At 43.4% G+C, this 22,246-nt stretch overlaps 1 protein-coding gene across 1 annotated transcript in view; it reads right to left on the minus strand.

Annotated features, from left to right (window-relative positions):
• LOC110505725 (cysteine-rich motor neuron 1 protein) overlaps positions 1 to 22,246 on the minus strand; it is a 172,824-nt gene that overhangs the window by 57,863 nt on the left and 92,715 nt on the right. Inside the window, exon 6 of the mRNA XM_021585125.2 lies at positions 1,682 to 1,864. Coding sequence (XP_021440800.2) covers positions 1,682 to 1,864 — 183 coding nt within the window. The remainder of the gene's footprint in view (positions 1 to 1,681; positions 1,865 to 22,246) is intronic.

Genomic DNA, 22,246 nt, shown 5'->3' on the forward strand with positions numbered 1-22,246 from the left:
TAGTTGGGGATACTTAAGTCGAACCGAAAGCTGGTCTTAGCGGTAATGCGTTTGGTTATGACATTGGATTTTGACAGTGGAAGCACAGCCTATCCAGCCTTGAAGCACAGGGACCATATGGACATGGAACAAGAGAGATGTTATTTTTGCGCCCGTAAACCTTGTGTTTAGAAACATAAAAAACAAATGATTAAAAAACAATTAAGCCATTAAGGCAGGTTTTTTTCATACCCAATGTATTCTCTAAGTTGTCAAGACTATCGATTAAGGGTTTGGCTGACGTGAGATGAGATCATCCAGTGGCACTAATACTTAGAAACGTTTAAGTTATTTTCCAGTAACAATCGCTTGTTCTCCATTTAGTTTGATTAAAAAACAAGCCCTTACCCTACTATAACAAAAGCTAGTATATTTGATTTGAGAAGAAGTGTGATGTGTAAAGGCCTATACTCATTGAAGCCAAGTACAACAATGTTGACTGTCAACACTCCAAACATATTGAACAAACACTGAATGTTTTTTTTTTACTGTTACTACAGTTTATTAAATAGGATAGGCTACAGTATCAATCCACAATGGACTTGGATGAGAATATTCCATGTCCCCCAGCTGAATTGGAGCTGATGACAATGCAAAGACTGTCAATAAGCTAGAGAATATGAGACAAATGCATGCAGTATTAAGCCATGGAACGACTGGATTGGCCAGTGAGTGGCCACGCCCTCATCACACCTACAACTTGTTTATTCATCAAGATCCAGGCCTTTCACACGAGTGCCAGCTATTGAGCTCATAATAACGGCTGTGAAAATAGCAAAAATATTTCTGACACACCCTATAGCACTACCGGTAGGGATTAGAATTACCATTGCATTAGGTTTGATAAAATAAAGCCCTCTCTGTGTGTGTGTGTGTGTGTGTGTGTGTGTGTGTGTGTGTGTGTGTGTGTGTGTGTGTGTGTGTGTGTGTGTGTGTGTGTGTGTGTGTGTCTGAGCCAAAGACAGTCAGTCAAAGATAGGTTGAGTGAGAAACAGAAGGAAGAAGGACTGACTCAGTGACTGTTTAAGTAATCTCATCATTCAGGCTTTAATTGCCTATAGCTGGGTATTGTCACGGTGGTGTAGGAGTTAGGCATTTGCCTCAGCTCATCTCTCTCCTGATGTTTATTAATGCTTTGCACTCAGGCAGAGCAAATCTGCTCTTTACCACAGGCACTCATTTGAATGAAATGGTATGAAATGCATTGGTCTCAGCAGACTGCCATTTCTGTTGCCACATCTCTGACCTTGAGGGAACTTTAGAAACCGATGTAACATTGCTCATAGGCTTGATCATGATCTGAATACATACAATAGTGAGCCGTGTAAGGACGAGGTTTGGTGATTCCCCTTAAAGGAACATGTTTCATTTGATTCTGTTTCTAGACAGTGACTATTATGGGATTTCTCATTTATGGTGATATGGGCCTGTATTAAAAAATGGTCTCAGTGTAACAGTGCTGATCTAGGATCAGGTACCACATGTCCATATAATCGTATTCATTACGATGTGAAAGGCAAATCCGATCCTTTATCAGCACTCCTACTCTGAGACGACTCTTTGTGAATACAGAGGGAGTCTGTGTCATGTCATACAGGGAGGGAGGAGTCAGGAGCGATGTCATTTGGTGATGATGTCATACCTTCACAGACTGGACAGCACTCTCCTTCAGGGATGTAGTAGCGTTCACAGTGCAGGATGCCACACTGGGCGGTGAAGCACACCGACACCCCTCCTTGACAGCGGCAGAAGTGGCAGGCGTCCATTCGGAACATGTCTCCGTCATGGTACTCTGACCCGTTGAAGCTGCAAGCCGGCTTCGTCTCTAGAGAGGAGAAAGGATTGATGATGAGAGAAATGTATCAATCAATCAATCAAATGTATTAATAATGCCCCTATTTTACATCTACAGTTGTCACTAAGTGCTTTTACAATAACCTGCCCTGATCCCAAAGAGCAAGCAGAAGCAGAGGCTCATTGTCTGGGAAAAACTCCCTTTCTTTCAGGGTTATTTCTTACGCCCACCGACCAAGCAATAGCAAAGAACAACATTTTTTAAAAGTAGGAACAAAAAAGAAAAACAGATTATAACGATGACAAAAGTGGTCCAAAATTCCCATCAGACAGCTAGTGCGGTGTCTGTTGTAAAGACACAGCAGAGTTTCATAAGGCTATGAAATTGGTCTCTCCTGGTCTCCATGGCAACACAAGGTGAAAAAATTCACCTTTCTTGATATAAGGCCTACAGTGGTGAGTGTGCGTCAGTGAGTACAACTCACAGATATCAATGTATGAGAGAGACAGATTGTAAACTATAGTACCTACAGATGGATGGAAACACTGCACCACTATAGGAAAACATTTGATGCAAGACGCACACATTCACACAAAAAGTTATTAACAATGAATAACTTTCAACCCATTTCATCTCCAACACAACACAACTGTCCCACTGGGCACAAACTGGTTGAATGGCACACACTGGCACATACTGGTTGAATCAAGGTTGTTTCCAAGTCATTACAATTACCTTGAACCAACGTGGACTAGACGTTGAATTGACATCTGTGCCTAGTGGGATCTTAACTCTTATCCCTCTCAGGAGGAGTCTGTTCACTCCAAGAGCAACTGGTAATCTGCCTGTCCTCTTCAGCTATTAAAAACCATTAAAAAAATGTCTGGTTCAAAAAATATAAAAAAACGCACAAGCATTTAATCTCGTGCAGCTGTATCAGAGAACAGTTCATTCCCAGGAATCAATGGCACAGGGAAATTGGTTTCTACATGTTTACAATTACAGGGCCTGCCAATATGGAATGTGGGGTCTTTCATTTTCTGCTATTCGTTTTGTCAATTAGTTGTGGTTCAATGAATAACAACGTGATGGGGCGATACTGCATGCATGGTTGTCACACCAGTGAGGGCTATGGATTCACTCAACAATTTTCTAATCAGGCCCACTTCTGTTCATATGTTCTTAAATGCTGTTCTGTGTATGTGTGCGTGCCTCCCTCCTCGTATCGACTGCTATGGTGTGTGTAAAGCATTGGAAGGTATGTTTTCGTGTGCGTGTGCGTGTGTGTGTGTGGGAGGGGGTATCACAATATTTTTTTCACTGCAAAAATGTAAACACAAAGCAGTCCGAACGTTTTGGTCCTTTAAAAACCTGCAGTATGTAAAATATTGTGTGCTATAGCTTGGAAAATAAATACATGTGACTCTGGATGACAACATTTGCTTCCAACATTAGGGCTGTTTTCCTAAAGAATTTATATCCACTTCGTGTTTTGTTTGCTTGCCACGATACTAACAAGTATTACGATACTGGTATCATCCCGGCCCTATTTACTGTCTATTATGATGGCATCAGTGTGTAGGTGTCATACAAGGACATCACTATACAATGCATGTATTTCGGGAGCAGTGTTACAAGGTCCTCTTTGTGATTTCTTTCAAATACATTGAGCATGTGATTGGGCCTGCCTGGAGTGCAGGTAATGGAGATGGGTGGAGTTTGCACTTTTGGTAACAATGCCATTGGTCCCATTGAGTCAGAAACTCAATCAAGAACTGGTCCAAGAACTTGGAAGAAAAGCTGGGGTCTCCAGAGCTGCAGGCTGCAGTGGATCAGAGCTGCCTGGGAGAGTAGTAAGAGAGTTGTGGGGCAGAATTACCATGGCAGATGGTAATTCTGGCATCGCATACTTCCTTCACAGATGTTCACTGAGTGCCTCCGTCTTGGGTATTATTGCCTTTATAAATGAAACAGTTACCCACTGGCACATGAAAACCACAGGCCAGCAACACTAATGGCTACTACAGCAAAACACTGTACTGTGGTTAGGGGGTACCAATGATGCAGGACAGACTGATGTTGTATTCTGACGCATGGGTAACAACACATCCATACTATAGGCTTGTGAATGGACAGGGCCAGGGGGGGTCCTCTGGGACTATTGCTTCTCAGTATACAGGTACCTGCCAAAATAAAGGAAACAGTCAAGTTAATTAAGGATACACAGTATATACTGTATATACTGTAGAAAGCAGATGCTTCCACACAGTGGAATTAGCATCCCATAATGCTTGGGGGTCATGTATAAAAATGCTGAGCAGGCCCAGTTGCCCATTACTTTGGCTACTTCAGTACGTCTCAATCACCGGTCTCAACCCAATTGAACCCTTATGGGAGATTCTGGAGTAGCGCCTGAGACAGCGTTTTCCACCACCATCAACAAAACACCAAATTATGGAATTTCCTGTGGAGGAATGGTGTCGCATCCCTCCAATAGAGTTCCAGACACTTGTAGAACCTATTCCAAGGTGCATTAAAGCAGTTCTGGTGGCTCGTGGTGGCCCTATAAGACACTATGTTGGTGTTTCCATTATTTTGGCAGTTACCTGTACATCATGATGCATTTGAAGCACATGGTTATTCTCCACCTGGATATTCTCCACATGGTTATTATCCACCTGGATATTCTCCACATGGTTATTATCCACCTGGATATTCTCCACATGGTTATTATCCACCTGGATATTCTCCACATGGTTATTATCCACCTGGATATTCTCCACATAGTTATTATCCACCTGGATATTCTCCACATGGTTATTATCCACCTAGATATTCTCCACATGGTTATTATCCACCTGGATATTCTCCACGTGGTTATTATCCACCTGGATATTCTCCACATGGTTATTATCCACCTGGATATTCTCCACATGGTTATTATCCACCTGGATATTCTCCACATGGTTATTATCCACCTGGATATTCTCCACATGGTTATTATCCACCTGGATATTCTCCACATGGTTATTATCCACCTAGATATTCTCCACATGGTTATTATCCACCTAGATATTCTCCACATGGTTATTATCCACCTGGATATTCTCCACGTGGTTATTATCCACCTGAATATTCTCCACATGGTTATTATCCACCTGGATATTCTCCACATGGTTATTCTCCACCTGGATATTCTCCACATGGTTATTATCCACCTGGATATTCTCCACATGGTTATTATCCACCTGGATATTCTCCACATGGTTATTATCCACCTGGATATTCTCCACATGGTTATTCTCCACCTGGATATTCTCCACATGGTTATTATCCACCTGGATATTCTAATGCAGGATCGGGATCAAACCTTTGAAGCTTGGATCACTCAAAACTCACCCAGAAAGCAACTTATGATATTGCAGATTGGCAGGCAGCATATTACAGATAGCCAGGCTTATGAAACATCAATACTTTCTTCAATGGCTAAAGTGTTTATTTCTCATACTTAAAAACACTCTTATTGCCAATGTGTTCCCCTTGGGCATGCTCAATGAAAGTCCTGCTCTCATGTAGAGACAAAGACACTCTTATTGGTAACTTTTAACAAGGCTTTAGATCTCATTACCTGGAGGACTATTTAGTTTCACCATGGTGATGGATGAGTCCACTGTCTCAGATATAATCCTAGAAAGAAGCCTATAAAGCAAAGGCAGGGATCCAACATGGCTTGGCAACATGTGTGTTTCAATATGTGTGTGTGTTTTGATGTGTGTGTGTGTGCATGTGTGCATGTGTGTGCATGTGCTTTTCAATGGATGTATCTGTGTGTCTTGAGTCAATAGAGAAAAACACCTTTCTAAGCACCTCCATAATCTACTTCTGATAGAGCAGAGTTTCATATTTTGGCAGTAGATAAACAATGGTGTGCCTGCCAAGCCAGAGAGCCAAAGAGCATAAGGACATCAATTAATCAAAAACAACAGATGTGCATGTTGTGGCACTGCATGATAGAGGAATCCTGTAAATATTTGATAACCCACCAACAACCTGGATACAGATTCACCATTGGCTGTGAAAAGCTTTGGAGGGAACAACATTTTAAAAAAGAAAGAAATTGTAATAGCTACTGTACCTGTTGTGATTTGCATTCTGTGAATATAGTTGGAAAGGTATTGCCAAAACAAACCAGAACTTATTACGATGTTATGCCTTTCATGCAAAAAAAAGTAAACTCTTCAGATTGTGAAATAACTGTGTATCAAGGACACAATTGAATGTGCACTGAGTGTACAAAACATTTTGAATACCTGCTCTTTCCATGACTTCAACTGACTCGGAGGATCCAGGTGAAAGCTATGATCCCTTATTGATGTCAATTGTTAAATCAACTTCAATCTGCGTAGATGAAGGGGGGAGGAGACAGGTTAAAGAAGGGTTTTTAAGCCTTGAGACAATTGAGACATGGATTGTGTATGTGTGCCATTTAGAGGGTGAATGGGCAAGACAAAATATTTAAGTGCTTTTGAACGGGGTATGGTATTTTGTGTAAAGCGCACCGGTGTCAAAAACTTCAACGCTGCTGGATTTTTCACGCTCCACAGTTTCCTGTGTGAATCAACAATGGTCCAATACCCAAAGGGCTGCGGAAAGCATTGGAGTCAATATGGGCCAAGATCCCTGTGGAATGCTTTCGACACCTTGTAGAGTCCATGCCCCGACAAATTCAGGCTGTTCTGAGGGCAAAGGGGGGTGCAAATCATTATTAGGAAGGTGTCCCTAATGTTTTCTACACTCAGTGTTCCATGTCCATGTTTCATGTCACATAGTACACATTTACGCCTTCATTCACCTTCTTTACCCTGAACTCTGTTTCCTTGCTCTTGTAGTGTTGTGTGCTGCAGACATTGTCTCACTTAGCATTCCCATTATGGCCACAAATCACACTTCCAAAAGCAACACCTGGCTGTCAATCAAAATATTGACAGGCACACGTTGCTATGGCAACAATAATCAAACAACACGCCGCTCCGTTCCGTTCCACAGCCTCACTTTCACCACCGCATGCCCTCAGGGCAATGAAGCAATGAATCCAACACACAACACACACACACATGCAGCACTTTGCTATGCTTTGTCATCTGGATTACTGTTCTCTGTCTTCATATCCATAAGTCACTCAGTCTAAAAGGTGATAAAGTCAGTCATAGTTCAAAGAAATACTTAGGCTACACATTTCCTCATGCTGTTAAGAAAAGAGCATCGCTCGAACCACTTAGTAAACCACCTCTTACTCGTACACCGTGTGAGCGTCTTTGACTGCTAACTCACAAGCTAAGGCTAAGGATAAGGCCTACAGTGCTGTGCCACGGCAAGCATGCACGAACAACTACAAACTTCACACCGATATAATTTAACTCCAAATTCATAGCATACAGAAAGGCTGTATTCAGTGAACCAATTTTGTTTCAACTGCAGTTCTTTTCTCATAGCACACAGAAAGCCTATATTCAGTGAACCAATTTTGTTTCAACTGCAGTTCTTTTCTCATAGCACACAGAAAGGCTGTATTCAGTGAACCAATTTTGTTTCAACTGCAGTTCTTTCCTCATAGCATACAGATAGCCTGTATTCAGTGAAACAATTTTGATTCAACTGCAGTCGAAACAAAATGGTTCATTGAATACAGGCTTTCTGTATGCTATGAGTTTGTAGTTAAATTATATAAGTGTGAAGGACAGCAGAGTGTGTGAGGAGCGAGAATAAGGAGGGAGCTACTAGTCCTAACACACACACACATAAACTCAGCAAAAAGACAAATGCCCCTTTTTTAAGACCCTGTCTTTCAAAGATAATTCATAAAAATCCAAATAACTTCACAGATCTTCATTGTAAAGGGTTTAAACACTGTTTCCCATGCTTGTTCAATGAACCATAAACAATTAATGAACATGCACCTGTGGAGCGGTCATCAAGACACTAACAGCTTACCGACGGTAGGCAATTAAGGTCAAGGTAACGAAACTTAGGACACTAAAGAGGCCTTTCTACTGACTCTGAAAAACACCACAAGAAAGATGCCCAGGGTCCCTGCTTATCTGTGTGAACGTGCCTAGGCATGCTGCAAGGAGGCATGAGAGCTGCAGATGTGGCTAGCGCAATATACAGTGCCTTGCGAAAGTATTCGGCCCCCTTGAACTTTGCGACCTTTTGCCACATTTCAGGCTTCAAACATAAAGATATAAAACTGTATTTTTTTGTGAAGAATCAACAACAAGTGGGGCACGATCATGAAGTGGAACGACATTTATTGGATATATAACTTTTTTAACAAATCAAAAACTGAAAAATTGGGCGTGCAAAATTATTCAGCCCCCTTAAGTTGATACTTTGTAGCGCCACCTTTTGCTGCGATTACAGCTGTAAGTCGCTTGGGGAATGTCTCTATCAGTTTTGCACATCGAGAGACTGAAATTTTTTCCCATTCCTCCTTGCAAAACAGCTCGAGCTCAGTGAGGTTGGATGGAGAGAATTTGTGAACAGCAGTTTTCAGTTCTTTCCACAGATTCTCGATTGGATTCAGGTCTGGACTTTGACTTGGCCATTCTAACACCTGGATATGTTTATTTTTGAACCATTCCATTGTAGATTTTGCTTTATGTTTTGGATCATTGTCTTGTTGGAAGACAAATCTCAGTCCCAGTCTCAGGTCTTTTGCAGACTCCATCAGGTTTTCTTCCAGAATGGTCCTGTATTTGGCTCCATCCATCTTCCCATCAATTTTAAACATCTTCCCTGTCCCTGCTGAAGAAAAGCAGGCCCAAACCATGATAATGCCACCACCATGTTTGACAGTGGGGATGGTGTGTTCAGCTGTGTTGCTTTTACGCCAAACATAACGTTTTGCATTGTTGCCAAAAAGTTCAATTTTGGTTTCATCTGACCAGAGCACCTTCTTCCACATGTTTGGTGTGTCTCCCAGGTGGCTTGTGGCAAACTTTAAACAACACTTTTTATGGATATCTTTAAGAAATGGCTTTCTTCTTGTCACTCTTCCATAAAGGCCAGATTTGTGCAATATACGACTGATTGTTGTCCTATGGACAGAGTCTCCCACCTCAGCTGTAGATCTCTGCAGTTCATCCAGAGTGATCATGGGCCTCTTGGCTGCATCTCTGATCAGTCTTCTCCTTGTATGAGCTGAAAGTTTAGAGGGACGGCCAGGTCTTGGTAGATTTGCAGTGGTCTGATACACCTTCCATTTCAATATTATCGCTTGCACAGTGCTCCTTGGGATGTTTAAAGCTTGGGAAATCTTTTTGTATCCAAATCCGGCTTTAAACTTCTTCACAACAGTATCTCGGACCTGCCTGGTGTGTTCCTTGTTCTTCATGATGCTCTCTGCGCTTTTAACGGACCTCTGAGACTATCACAGTGCAGGTGCATTTATACGGAGACTTGATTACACACAGGTGGATTGTATTCATCATCATTAGTCATTTAGGTCAACATTGGATCATTCAGAGATCCTCACTGAACTTCTGGAGAGAGTTTGCTGCATTGAAAGTAAAGGGGCTGAATAATTTTGCATGCCCAATTTTTCAGTTTTTGATTTGTTAAAAAAGTTTGAAATATCCAATAAATGTTGTTCCACTTCATGATTGTGTCCCACTTGTTGTTGATTCTTCACAAAAAAATACAATTTTATATCTTTATGTTTGAAGCCTGAAATGTGGCAAAAGGTCGCAAAGTTCAAGGGGGCCGAATACTTTCGCAAGGCACTGTATAGCTACATATTAGAACTGAGACAAACATATTGATTAGATTATATTACAAGCTGATTTGAGTGGTTTTTAAGGTTCAAATGAAAAGGTTTCGAATGCCATCGGCCTTCAGTTGATATCTACAAATGAAAATGGTATTAATAGCAGTCCAATCCTATGGTAACTGTGGTCATAGAAATATATATACAGAATAATAGATATATAATAATATATCCCCGCTACATTATGTGTGTACTTTCCCATGGTAAAAAACTACAGTCAGTTACATTGAGGTTTGATAAACACACAGTGGGTCCTGTAGTTTGTTTGCAACAGACAATGTTCTACAGGATTATTATCACCATTATGTTTATAGAAAACAGAGAAGCAGAGGCCTCTGTCTGTTCCTCTGTACTAAACCTCCCATGTAATGGCTATCTCTTAGTTATCAGGAACCTGTGAGAACCATGCACTCCTGGTGCACTCCTCTCCTACCAATCTGTCTGCCTGTATATCTATCATCTCAATGCCTGCCTGCCTGTCTTTCTGTCTGTCTGCTATTATCTGTTCTTCTCCAATTCTCTTTGGGTTTCCTCACCCCTGCCACCACCCCTACTCCCTCTCTCTCCCCTATGTCTGGACCAAACCCTTCCTCCCTCTCTCCCAGCCAGCTAGCCAGATCTCTTCATTCCCCCATGCCACCGCAGCCTCATGTTTTGTCTGTGTTGCTGAGACAGAGACTAAATAATGTCATAACATGCAGCACTCGACAGGTGTGCCTCCCTCTCTCAATCAGCAGACAGGCAGACAAGCCTCAGCTCTGTGGATGAACAGAATAACACACCAGCCTGGCAGGCAACAGCACCTGCAAATCAAGGCTGCATCACACATACGGCCTCAGAGTTTAGAGTAATGTGAACTTATTGAGTGAGATAGCTAGTGCTTACTGCTTACAGCAATGGAATGAAACAAATACAAAATATCTGATCCCACAATGGCTCCCAGGCCTGGTCAAATGTTATTCTAATCTCCTCCACATACTTTACAGATTGAGTTGTTGTGCCTAGTCAGTCACTGTGTTTGAATGTATATATTAGCATAACACGTAGAACGCATGCCCAATACGGGCGGCAGGTGGTTAGATCGTTGGACTAGTAACCGATAGGTTGCAAGGTCGAATCCCCGAGCTGACAAGGTAAAAATCTGTCATTCTGCCCATGAACAAGACAGTTAACCCACTGTTCCTAGGCTGTCATTGAAAATAAGAATTTCTTCTTAACTGACTTGTTTGAATAAAGGTAAAAAATAAATACTTTGCTTCACTTTATGTGGTACACCAGCCTAAGCTAGTATGGATATTTCTTTCCAGAAATGTCGAAACTGATGACCTTTAGTCAACTTCCTGTTTCTAAAGCCAATAACAGCACCAGGTTATCCTTTGACTGTCTAGCCCAGAAATATATTGTTTACTCTAACCTCCGTCTGCGAACTGACATAACATGAAATCAAATCCAAAAATCGGATCAAATTGTATTTGTCACATGCGCCGAATATAACGAGTGTGGACTTTACCGTAAAATGCTTTATTACGAGCCCTTCCCAAAGATGCAGAATTTAAAAACATTTAATAGGGGGATCAAGTGACCCATGAACGAGATGGCCGCATGAACTAAGAGCTCCGCACAAGTAGTTTCCAATTCCTAATCTTACCTCCACTTCAAGTTTAAATTCCTTTAGCTTTAGTCAAAAAGTGATGGCGGCTTCAAAAGGCGACATTACAGGTAACATTTTTACCCGGACTCGAGCATTAGCTACGGGAAAAGCCTCCAAGAAACAGCTATCTTCAGAAAAAGCTAGCGCCATTAGCCAGGAACAAGAGGACCCGTTCCCCCCCAAGGCCCAACGAATGCCAACCCCACACTCTGTCGAAGACATCCTTTCTGAGTTGAGATCCCAACGTACAGAACTCAACATTAAATTAGATGCCATTAACTCTCAGCTCAGTGTGATAGGGGGCAAGGTGACAATCATGGAAAATGCTTTGCCTGACATCAACAACAAGATAACCATAAACGCGGGGCGCCTGGACGAGGCAGAGGGGCGGATGCTATCCATCTCCTGGAAAAGAAAACAGAGGACCTGGAAAACAGGGGGCGAAGGAATAATTGTGTTCTATTAAATCTGGGCGAAAAAGAAGAGGGAAATATGCCACTGATACACTACCTGCAAGACAAACTTCCGAGTGGCTCCACCTGTCCACCGACAGGCCCATAGAACTCGAGAGAGCTCACCGAGCACTGAGGCCCCCACCAGCAGCCAGACAATCACCGCGCCCAATCACCATACGTTTCCTGAGATTCACCAACAAGGAACGAGTCCTACAGGCGGCGAAAATCAACACCATTACAGTGGGAAACGCCAAACTCACTTTACACCAGGACCTGTCAGCTGGAATACGCCGAAAGTGCCGAGAGTTTGACGAGGTGAAGAAATACTCCATTGACCGAGGCATCTTTAGGGGATTCAAATACCCAAACGAGCTCAGGATTCTTCACCAAGGAGCCCTGCGACACTTCAAAACTCCCGAAAACGTTTTTTGAAAGACAATCCAGGTGAATGAGAAATGGACCAATGACTCAATACGACTACTGTTATTACTAAAGGAGGTAAGACAACATATAGCCGACATCCAAAGACCCACCCGCCCCACTAAATGCCATATAGCCGTCCAATCTATATTTATTTTCCTTTAGCTGAGAGGGATAGGCTCTATAGCCTAACCTCGGCCTACTAACGTTTCAGCCTACTTTTATTTCCCTTTTTTTCCCCCGTTGCTATTATTACTTGTGGTTCCCTATGTCCCTTGGCGGAGGTATATGTAGGCTGGGCTATTGATTTTATTTTCTCCCTCTTTTAATGTGGTCTGGACTGGGGCTACGTTGTCACTTACTCAATGCGGGGCGGAGAGGAGAGGATGAGGCATTTCTTTGGTGGGGAGGGGGAGATGTTGTGCGTTGCTAACTGTTCCCGTTTTTTTTTTTGGGGGGGGGGGGGGGGGGGGGGGTTTCGGAACACAGAATTGAGACTGAGCAGGGGGGGGTAATAGATCCAACGGGATGTGTCGAATTGTTTGGGAACCCGGCTGGGGTGTTCAGAGATTATTATTTTATGTATACTTTGTATATTTTCCTTTTATGTGAACGCAGCTGTAACTATTATCCACCTTTACCCAGAGATGACTTGCACTACAGTTCGATTACCGTTCGATGATGATGACTAGCACCTTAAATCTATTGACATGGAACTGCCATGGTCTAGGTCACACAATAAAACGGAAAAAGATACTATGTGCTCTAAAAAAGGAAAAAGCAGACATTGCACTATTACAAGAGACACACCTCTTTGATGCCGAACATGCCAAACTCCGCAGAGCTTGGGTGGGACAGGTGTATTTCTCATCTTTCAAATCAAACAGTTGAGGTACAGCCATACTTATCCAATTGAATGTTCCATTCATAATTGACAAAAACAGATCTGATCCAGAGTGGAGATTTATTTTGATAACAGGGTCACTGTATGGACAACCAATTACTATCTTAAACATATACGCCCCTAACACAGATACTCCTGCTTTCATGTCAAAAATGATAACCCTGTTCTATGAGCATTGTGTTTCCTTTGGCGTGGTGGCCAGAGATTTTAATTGTACCCTTAACCCAACTCTAGACAAATCATGTCAAGTCCCCACCACCAATCCTAGATCTGCAAAGATGTTGAACTCTCTTACTAAAGAGATGGGACTGATAGAGAGAGACTAATAGCTCATCTAGGGACTATACATACTATTCTAATGTCCATAACACCTACTCCCGTATGGATTACATTTTTATCCCAAAGAGTTTCATAAATTCAGCCACGTGTACAATCGGAGCCATAGCACTTTCAGATCACGCCTTTGTCCACCTCCGCTTTGACCTCTGCAAAAACATCCTGAGGTCAAAGAGCTGGAAATTTAACACCTCCATGTTATCAAACGAAGCGTTACATGCATTGCTAACTACATGGATAGATAACTACACACAAGACAACAAATATTCTCCTGTTTCTCCGGCCACAATGTGGGATGCTGCCAAAGCCACACTAAGAGGTCATCTAATTGCATATGCTTCCCCTAAGAAAAAAGCAATGGAAGCACACAGGCTAGATCTTGAGAGGGAGCTAGAGTGCTGTGAAAGAGTACATAAACAATCCCCAGACAGCACCTCCTGGAGTCAACTTAAAGCAGCCAAAACCAAACTGAATTTGGACTATACTCGGGAGATTTAAAAAAAAAAGTTTTTCTTTACTAAACAGAAATACCATGAGTATAGCAATAGGCCGAGTAGATTGCTTGCTTACCAATTAAAAAAAGAGCAGTCAGAGCGTACAATCATGGCTATCCGAACAGCAGAGGATGAGGTCACATATGACCCAAAAAAGATAAATTGAACTTTTCATGAGTTTTACTGCAAACTATATACCTCTGAGAGAAAACACACAGAGGCAGAACTCCACTCCTTCCTAGAGGGAATCTCGCTAACTAAGCTATCAGCTACCGACCAAGAAGATCTCAACTCCCCCTTCACTCCCGAGGAGATCCTGGAGGCAATTACCTCCATGCCACCTAACAAGTCCCCAGGCCCAGATGAGTTCCCCAGAGTTCTACAAAGCTTTTTGGCCCCAGCTTAGCCCTATTTTCATGCCAATGCTGGATGATTTTTGCAAAAACTGAGTTCTCCCAGACTCAATGCACACAGCTCGCATTATACTGTTGTTCAAAAAAGACAAGGACCCTCTATCCTGCTCGTCCTTCCGGCCCATAAGCTTGTTGGATTTCGACTTCAAAATAATTCCCAAATTGCTCGCCAAAAGACTCTTCTTCCCAAAATTATAAAAGCAGACCAAACTGGATTTATTAGAGACAGATACTCTTCTGATAACATTCGCCGTCTTTTTGATATTATTGATCAAGTAAACGCACAGAAGACCCCTGTCCTGCTGGCTTCACTGGATGCTGAGAAGTCATTCGACAGAATGGAGTGGAGCTTTCTGTTCTCAGTCTTAGAAAAGTTCAATATGGGCCCAAACTTTATTAAATGGATCAAATCACTATACTCTCATCCAAATGCCATGGTGACTACTAACGGACTGAATTCTGACAGATTCCCTTTGGGACGGGGCACAAGACAAGGGTGCTCGCTGTCCCCCCTGCTCTTCTTGTTGGGGGCGGAGCCGCTGGCAGAGTTGATAAGGAGCAATCCAAGTATTACGGGTGTTTCTGCAGGTGGCCTGTAGCACAAGATTTCGCTTTACGCGGACGATGTCTTTCTCTACATATCCAACCCTGAGAAATTCCTCCCATTTTAGACACAATTGCTCAGTATGGCAAGTTTTCAGGTTATAAGATACATTTGAACAAATCCACTGTCTGCCCTCTCAATCTTACACTCACCAGCTCTATGAAGACACTATGTCCATTCCAATGGAAGACACAGGGGTTTCAATACCTTGGGATCTTCATAACACCAGATCTGAATAGCCTTTTCAAGGAAAACTATCTTCAACTCCTGGATCGAATCAAGAACAATCTCCAAACCTGGATCTCCCTTCCAATTAGCTTAGTAGGAAGAATTAATGTCATCCGTATGAACATCCTCCCTAGACTGAACTATTTATATCAGAGGCTCCCATGCTATCTCCCAGTTTCCTTTTTCAAACAACTAACCAAAGCATCACCAAATTTATATGGGGCAATAAAAAACCTAGGATCAAGTTCTCCACTCTATCGAAACCTGAATCTAAGGGTGGTCTTGCCCTTCCCTCCCTTCAATTGTACTACTGGTCTGCCCAAATCCGCAACATGCTAACATGGATCACAAACAGACAAGAGTCAAAGTGGATTCCGATAGAAGCCCAATCATGTGGTTCATTGCCACTAAGCTCAATTATATTATATAGCCAAAACCTTTGTGATTTACAGCATCCTACTAGCGTGGAGGGACTGTAAGAAATACCTGGGCATTTCCTCCCACTCACCCATAGTAGGCAACCAAGACTTGCCAAAAGTCCTGAAGGATGCCAACTTTATTCTTTGGCATACTCTAGGAATCAGGACCTTTTCAGACCTATTTCATCAGAAAACCACTACACTGAAATCCTTTCAAGAGCTCTGCAGTTAATTCAATGTGCCAAGATCCCATTTTGTTTTTTCAATATCTTCAAATTAGACATGCCATTTCCTCATTTACTTCCAAGAGGAGGTTTAGAACTCAGTTGAATGAAGTTGAAACCCTTCTTGTCACAGCACAATCCATTAAAGGCAAAATATCTTATATCTATAGACTCCTTTCTGAGAAAGGATGCTCCTCCTTCACTCCTTTGAAAATAATCTGGGAAAAGGACCTTGGTCTGACTATCAGTGATGAGTTATGGGCGGAGGTTTGCGACAGGGTATACTGCACCTCTACTAATGTAAAAATGAAAGAATCTAATTACAAATGTTTGTACAAATTTTATTACACTCCTTTGAGACTCCATAGATTGAAAACGGGCATCTCTCCTAACTTTAAAAGATGTACCTCTGAAAGTGGAACCTATATGCATGTATTTTGGAAATGAACTTTTTGAGGAGCTGAGGGCCCATGCCAAATCTTTTCAGCCTCCTGAGGGGGAAGAAGCGCTGTTGTGCCCTCTTCACAACTGTGCGGGTGGGTGTGGACCATGTTAAGTCCTTAGTGACGTGGACGCCAAGGACCTTGCACTTTTGACCTGCTCCACTGCAGCCTCATCAATGTGGATGGGGGCATGCTCTCTCGTCTTTCTCCTGTAATCCACGATCAGCTCCTAGGTCTAACTTACGTTGAGGGAGAGGTTGTTGTCCTGGCACCACACTGCTAAGTCAGTCCTGGATTTTTATTCTCATTTTTTCTGTCATAGTTGAAGTGTACCTATGATGAAAATTACAGGCCTCTCTCATCTTTTTAAGTGGGAGAACTTGCACAATTGGTGGCTGACTAAATACTTTTTTGCCCCACTGTATATGTTTTGCAAAAGATATGGGCAATACAGTGACTTCAGCACCCGTATCTACGAAAAAAATCTACTGCAAAGTTGTTAACCATCATGTTCACATATAGTCCATCCAATTTCATATGTACACCAGCTGAGATGGGATGTAAACTCTGCTGCTGAACCGGAGAAAGCTTCTTAAATTTCTGCATGAACATTGTGTTGTTGGGGCTGTTGGTCTGATTCCATTTTCCCTTAGACGTTCCCTGCTTCTCTTGGCCATTCCTCATAAGGACACGTTTTCTCTTCCGACATTCTCGTTGCCAGTGACCAGAAATCCCACAATAATAACATACATCAGCTTTCTCTTCTGCTGAACGAATAATGTTGTTGGTTTCACTCGGAACCTGCACAACTCTGATAACAGACAGTTTATTATGTTGATTGATGTCCCTGTCCAGTTGTGACAGTCTGTCTGATGTCACCGTAGTTTTGTCTCCCCCAGTCATTAGTTGTGGAAACAAAAGTTTTTCACAAATCATCATTTATGGATTGCATCAGCTGATGAGTGACGGCCCCATTTTTGGAAGAATTGAGTGTATCTCATCTTCCATGTCAGGTAACCCACAGTGTCTAACCACCTCTGCTCTAAACCTTTCTTCAAATTCAAAAAATTGTTATTTCGGGTTATGAATACATTTGGTTATCTCTCCCCAATTGGTGGTTGCATTGGTTAGAACCTTAAGGAAAATATGTATGGCTCTCCATCCATTGACCACATCTTGCTCACCCACAGCTCTATCAACCTTATCTTCAAGTATACCATGTTCACGGTTGTTCTAACAAAGGCTAATAACTGTAACCCATCATAAGGGTGTAGATAGTAGAGTTTCTTATAACGCTTCAAATGGTCCAACGTTTTCATACCCACTTCTAGGGGATGTTTCAACGTTTTTGACCATTCATACAACTGTTTTGGAGATGCTGATTAATGTGTGATTACTGTCACCGGAGGTTTCTCTTTACTACCTTTTACACCCTGTGTTCTGGTTGGCCTAAGACATCGTTTGTCACCACTGTCAGTATCTGTTGACTCAAAGCCAGGCAGTGCTGACCTGATGCTTGAAACCCGATCATCCTTGCGCAACTCAGCCGGAGGGTGGATTGAAGGAACAAAGGGTCCTCCATATGTTTGAGCAAATTTTAACCTGATTTGGTTCTTTTAAAATGATATTGGTCTAGACTCACCCAGCACTTCTGCCATCAATTGGGAGATTTAGAGTTGACTCTCCCAAAGTGGGTTGCGCTCAGCCTTCTCTCTTTCTTCTGGATCAACACACAGTTGAGTTTTTGTTGTTGTACTTGAGACCAAATCATTCTGGTCACGGCACCAAATGTTAGCAGTTGATGTTATTCTTTAATAACACAGACCCCAAAGCAAATCAGGGGGAGGAAAATAGGTTCATTCAAAGAGGATAAATCATAGATGGTATGCTGAGAGTTAGATGGTAGATGGTCGTTCCTTCCCTGTCATCAATGATTCTCTCTTAATGAATTTCCCCTGAATGAACGGACAGGATGTAGTTTATAACTCAGCCCTAGCTTGTAGTTGACCAATTACAATTCCTTGCAATAAAACTGTGCCAATGGCCAAATAACAAGTATCCTATTTCAGACTCAATATAAAGACAAATTTCTCCCATGTCTCTGCATTACTCCCTTATTACAGAAAAAACACAATTTCCATTGATCATTGGTACTCTATTGACTTTTTCGTCCTCTGTCTCTGCGTTGTGTATTTATCTTCGAAATATTCTTATAATGTCTCTCAATTTTCCCAAGAGACTTTGCATAAACATATATCAGATGTATAACACACATGCACACAGTGACTGACAGACTATATGAGTACTTATTTATCTATCTCTATGGATCAGACATGATTCTTTCTGATGAAAGCAGAACACAAAGTTTTGACTTTCAGATCTTTCATGCTTAGGTCAGTTCAAGTTTATTCAGGCTGCCCATTTGAGGGCTGAGAGAGAAGAGAAGAGGGCAGATTGCTGGTTGAAACATGATGAATGGTTGGTCGCCATGGTGAGGCAGGTGATTGACAGTTTATGTAATCTACTCAACACATGGTCTGAGAGAGAGACAGGAAACCACCTTAAACGTCTTGAGCTCATGCTGTCGGTTTTTCAGAGGCTCCTTTTCCCTTTTTGAGTAATATCTTTGCTGTGTCAGCCCCAGGCTTCACCCATCCATAGCAGTGTGTGTACCAGACCTTAAGCAATTAGCCCAGGGATAAGCCCTAGCTGTGTATAGGGCCGGGTTGTTCTGCCTGCTCTGGGATGACATGGAGAAAGCCAGACGGAACAATGTGTTCTCTCTTACAGCCATGGTTAGATTACCACACATCAAGTTATGAAGGAGCCTTGGAATGTTCAACAGAGGCAGCCGGCAGTCCGCTATTTGAGAGATTACTACTTTAATACCGGTACCTTAAACAAACTCTGGTTAGATCAGTGACGTGAGATGTAATTATGAAGTGTTTTGAAAGGCTGGTCATGACAAACATCAACACCATCATCCCAGACCCTGGACCCACTCCAATTCACATACCGCCACAACAGATCCATAGACTGACTTGCCTGGTTAAATTAAAAAAATGAAATAAAGAAAATATCCATAGATAATGCAATCTCAATTGCACTTCACACTTCCCTCCACCACCTGAACATGAGGGGAGGGGGACAGATATGAAACAAACCAAACCATTATCAATTTCTATTAGTCCAATGAAGATTGATGCAGGGGTGTGGATAGGCTCATTTGAACAACCAATTTTAGGCCTTGATTCTATTTGGACTAAGAAGAAAAATTAGTGTGGAACTTTGGATATGGAACGAATGTGCTTGACAGGTGTTGCCCACCTTGCACAAAACAATATCCCATTAGCAAGGAAGCTAAGGTTGCTAGAAAAGTAGAGATTAAAGATCTATGGGACATGGGTATAGTTGAAAAGACACATTCTGCCTCTAATAGCCCAGAATGGCCAGTGAAAAGATCAAGTGGGGACTGGCGAGTGACTGTGGACTACAGGAATGCAAATGAAGCTATCTCCAAGCTCACTCCACTGGTGGCTGACACTTCAACCACTTTTTCCTCATTGTCACCTGTTCACTCTGTGTTCTCAGTCATTGATATGGCTAATGGGTTCTGGTCAGTACCCTTACATCCAGAGGTCCGTGGTTTGCTTTTTCTGTGGATGGTCAACAGTATTAGTAGACTAGTGCTCCTATGGGCCTTCATAATAGTTATTTGATTTACCATCAGGCATTGATATATTGTTGGCCTTAGAATATGAAAAAACACATGCTGAGGACCTAAAATCACTGTTAGACCACTTGAATGCCAAAGGCCATAAAGCTAGCCCTAAGAAGGCCCAACTCATGCAATCACAGGTTATCTACCTTGGTCAACTGGTCTCACAGGGAAAAAGAGAGATGACACAAAGTCGCATGGCTGTCATACAAGCTGCCAAAGAGCCCACTACTATTAAAGAACTTCGCTCCTTCATGGGCTGGTGCAACTACAACAGATGCTGGGTGGACTCCTTCGCCGAAATTGCTCCTTAACGACCTCCTCAAGGGAGACCCTGATTCAAAAGAATGTAGCCTTCAAGGAATAACAGAAAGAGGTTTTTGGCAAGCTCAAACTAGCTTTGTCATCAGTACCAGCTTTGGGCATTCCGGACTCAGGCCAACCGTTCACCCTCTTTGTGGCTGAGAAAGATGGCTACATGACCTCAGTGCTGACACAAGACCATGGTGATTGTCAGAAACCTGTAGGCTACTATTCAAAGAAGTTGGATGATGTGGCATTGGGATGGGGTCCCTGTCTCAGAGCTATGCAGGCTACTTACGTCACTGTGTCGATGGTGGCATGTCACGCCCTGACCATAGTTTACTTTGTATTTTCTATGTTTTGATTGGTCAGGGTGTGATCTGAGTGGGCATTCTATGTTTCATGTCTTGTTTGTCTATTTCTATGTTCAGCCTGATATGGTTCTCAGTCAGAGGCAGGTGTTCGTCATTGTCTCTGATTGGGAACCATATTTAGGTAGCCTGGGGTTCACTGTGTGTTTGTGGGTGATTGTTCCTGTCTATGTGTTTTCACCAGATAGGCTGTTTAGGTTTTCGTTACGTTTATTGTTTTTGTAGTGTTTGTGTTTAGTGTGTTTTTTTTCATTAAACATGAATCGCAATCGACACGCTGCATTTTGGTCCGACTCTCCTTCTCACGAAGAAAACCGTTACAGAATCACCCAACCACCAACGGACCAAGCAGCGTGTCAACAGGCAGCAACAGCAGCGTAAAGAGGAATGGACATGGGAGGACGTTTTAGATGGCAAGGGCTGTTACACTTGGGAGGAGATACTGGCTGGAAGAGATCGCCTCCCATGGGAACAGGTGGAGGCACTTAGGAGAGCAGAGGCAGCCGGAGAGAGGAGCCGGCGATATGAGGGAACACGGCTGGCAAGGAAGCCCGAGAGGCAGCCCCAAAAATTTCTTGGGGGGGGGCTAACAGGGAGTATGGCTACGCCAGGTAGGAGACCTGGGCAGACTCCCTGTGCTTACCGGGGGGCTAGAGAGACCGGACAGGCACCGTGTTATGCAGTGGTGCGCACGGTGTCTCCAGTGCGGGTGCATAGCCCGGTGCGGTATATTCCAGCTCCGCGTGTCGGCCGGGATAGATTGAGCGTCGAGCCTAATGCCATGAAGCCGGCTCTACGCAGCTGGTCCCCAGTGCGTCTCCTTGGGCCGGTTTACATGGCACCAGCCTTGCGCTCGGTTTCTCCGGTTCGCCTGCATAGTCCAGTGCGGGCTATTCCACCTCGCCGCACTGGCAGGGCGACCGTGAGCATTCAACCAGGTAAGGTTGGGCAGGCTCGGTGCTCAAGAGCTCCAGTGCGCCTGCACGGTCCGGTTTTTCCAGTACCACCTCCACACCCCAGCCCTCCGGTAGCAGCTCCCCGCACCAGGCTTCCTGTGCGTGTCCTCGGCCCAGTACCACCAGTGCCAGCACCACGCATCAGGCCTACAGTGCGCCTCGCCTGTCCAGCGCTGCCAGAGCCTCCCTTCTCTTCAGCGCTGTCGGAGTCTCCTGCCTGTTTAGCGCTGTTAGAGCCTGCCTTCTCTACAGCGCTGCCGGAGTCTCCCGCCTGTTCAGAACTGCCAGTTAGCATAGAGCTGCCAGTTAGCATAGAGCTGCCAGTTAGCATAGAGCTGCCAGTTAGCATAGAGCTGCCAGTTAGCATAGAGCTGCCAGTTAGCTTAGAGCTGCCAGTTAGCAAGGAGCTGCCAGTCTGCAAGGAGCTGCCAGTCTGCATAGAGCTGCCAGTCTGCATGGAGCTGCCAGTCTGCAAGGAGCCGCCAGAGCTGCCAGTCTGCAGGATGCCGCCAAAGCTGCCAGTCTGCAAGGAGCCGCCAGAGCTGCCAGTCTGCAAGGAGCCGCCAGAGCTGCCAGTTAGCATGGAGCAGCCAGGGCCGCCAGTCAGCATGGAGCAGCCAGGGCCGCCAGTCAGCATGGAGCAGCCAG

This window comes from Oncorhynchus mykiss, chromosome 25 (assembly GCF_013265735.2).
Source record: "Oncorhynchus mykiss isolate Arlee chromosome 25, USDA_OmykA_1.1, whole genome shotgun sequence".
Taxonomy (NCBI): domain Eukaryota; kingdom Metazoa; phylum Chordata; class Actinopteri; order Salmoniformes; family Salmonidae; genus Oncorhynchus; species Oncorhynchus mykiss.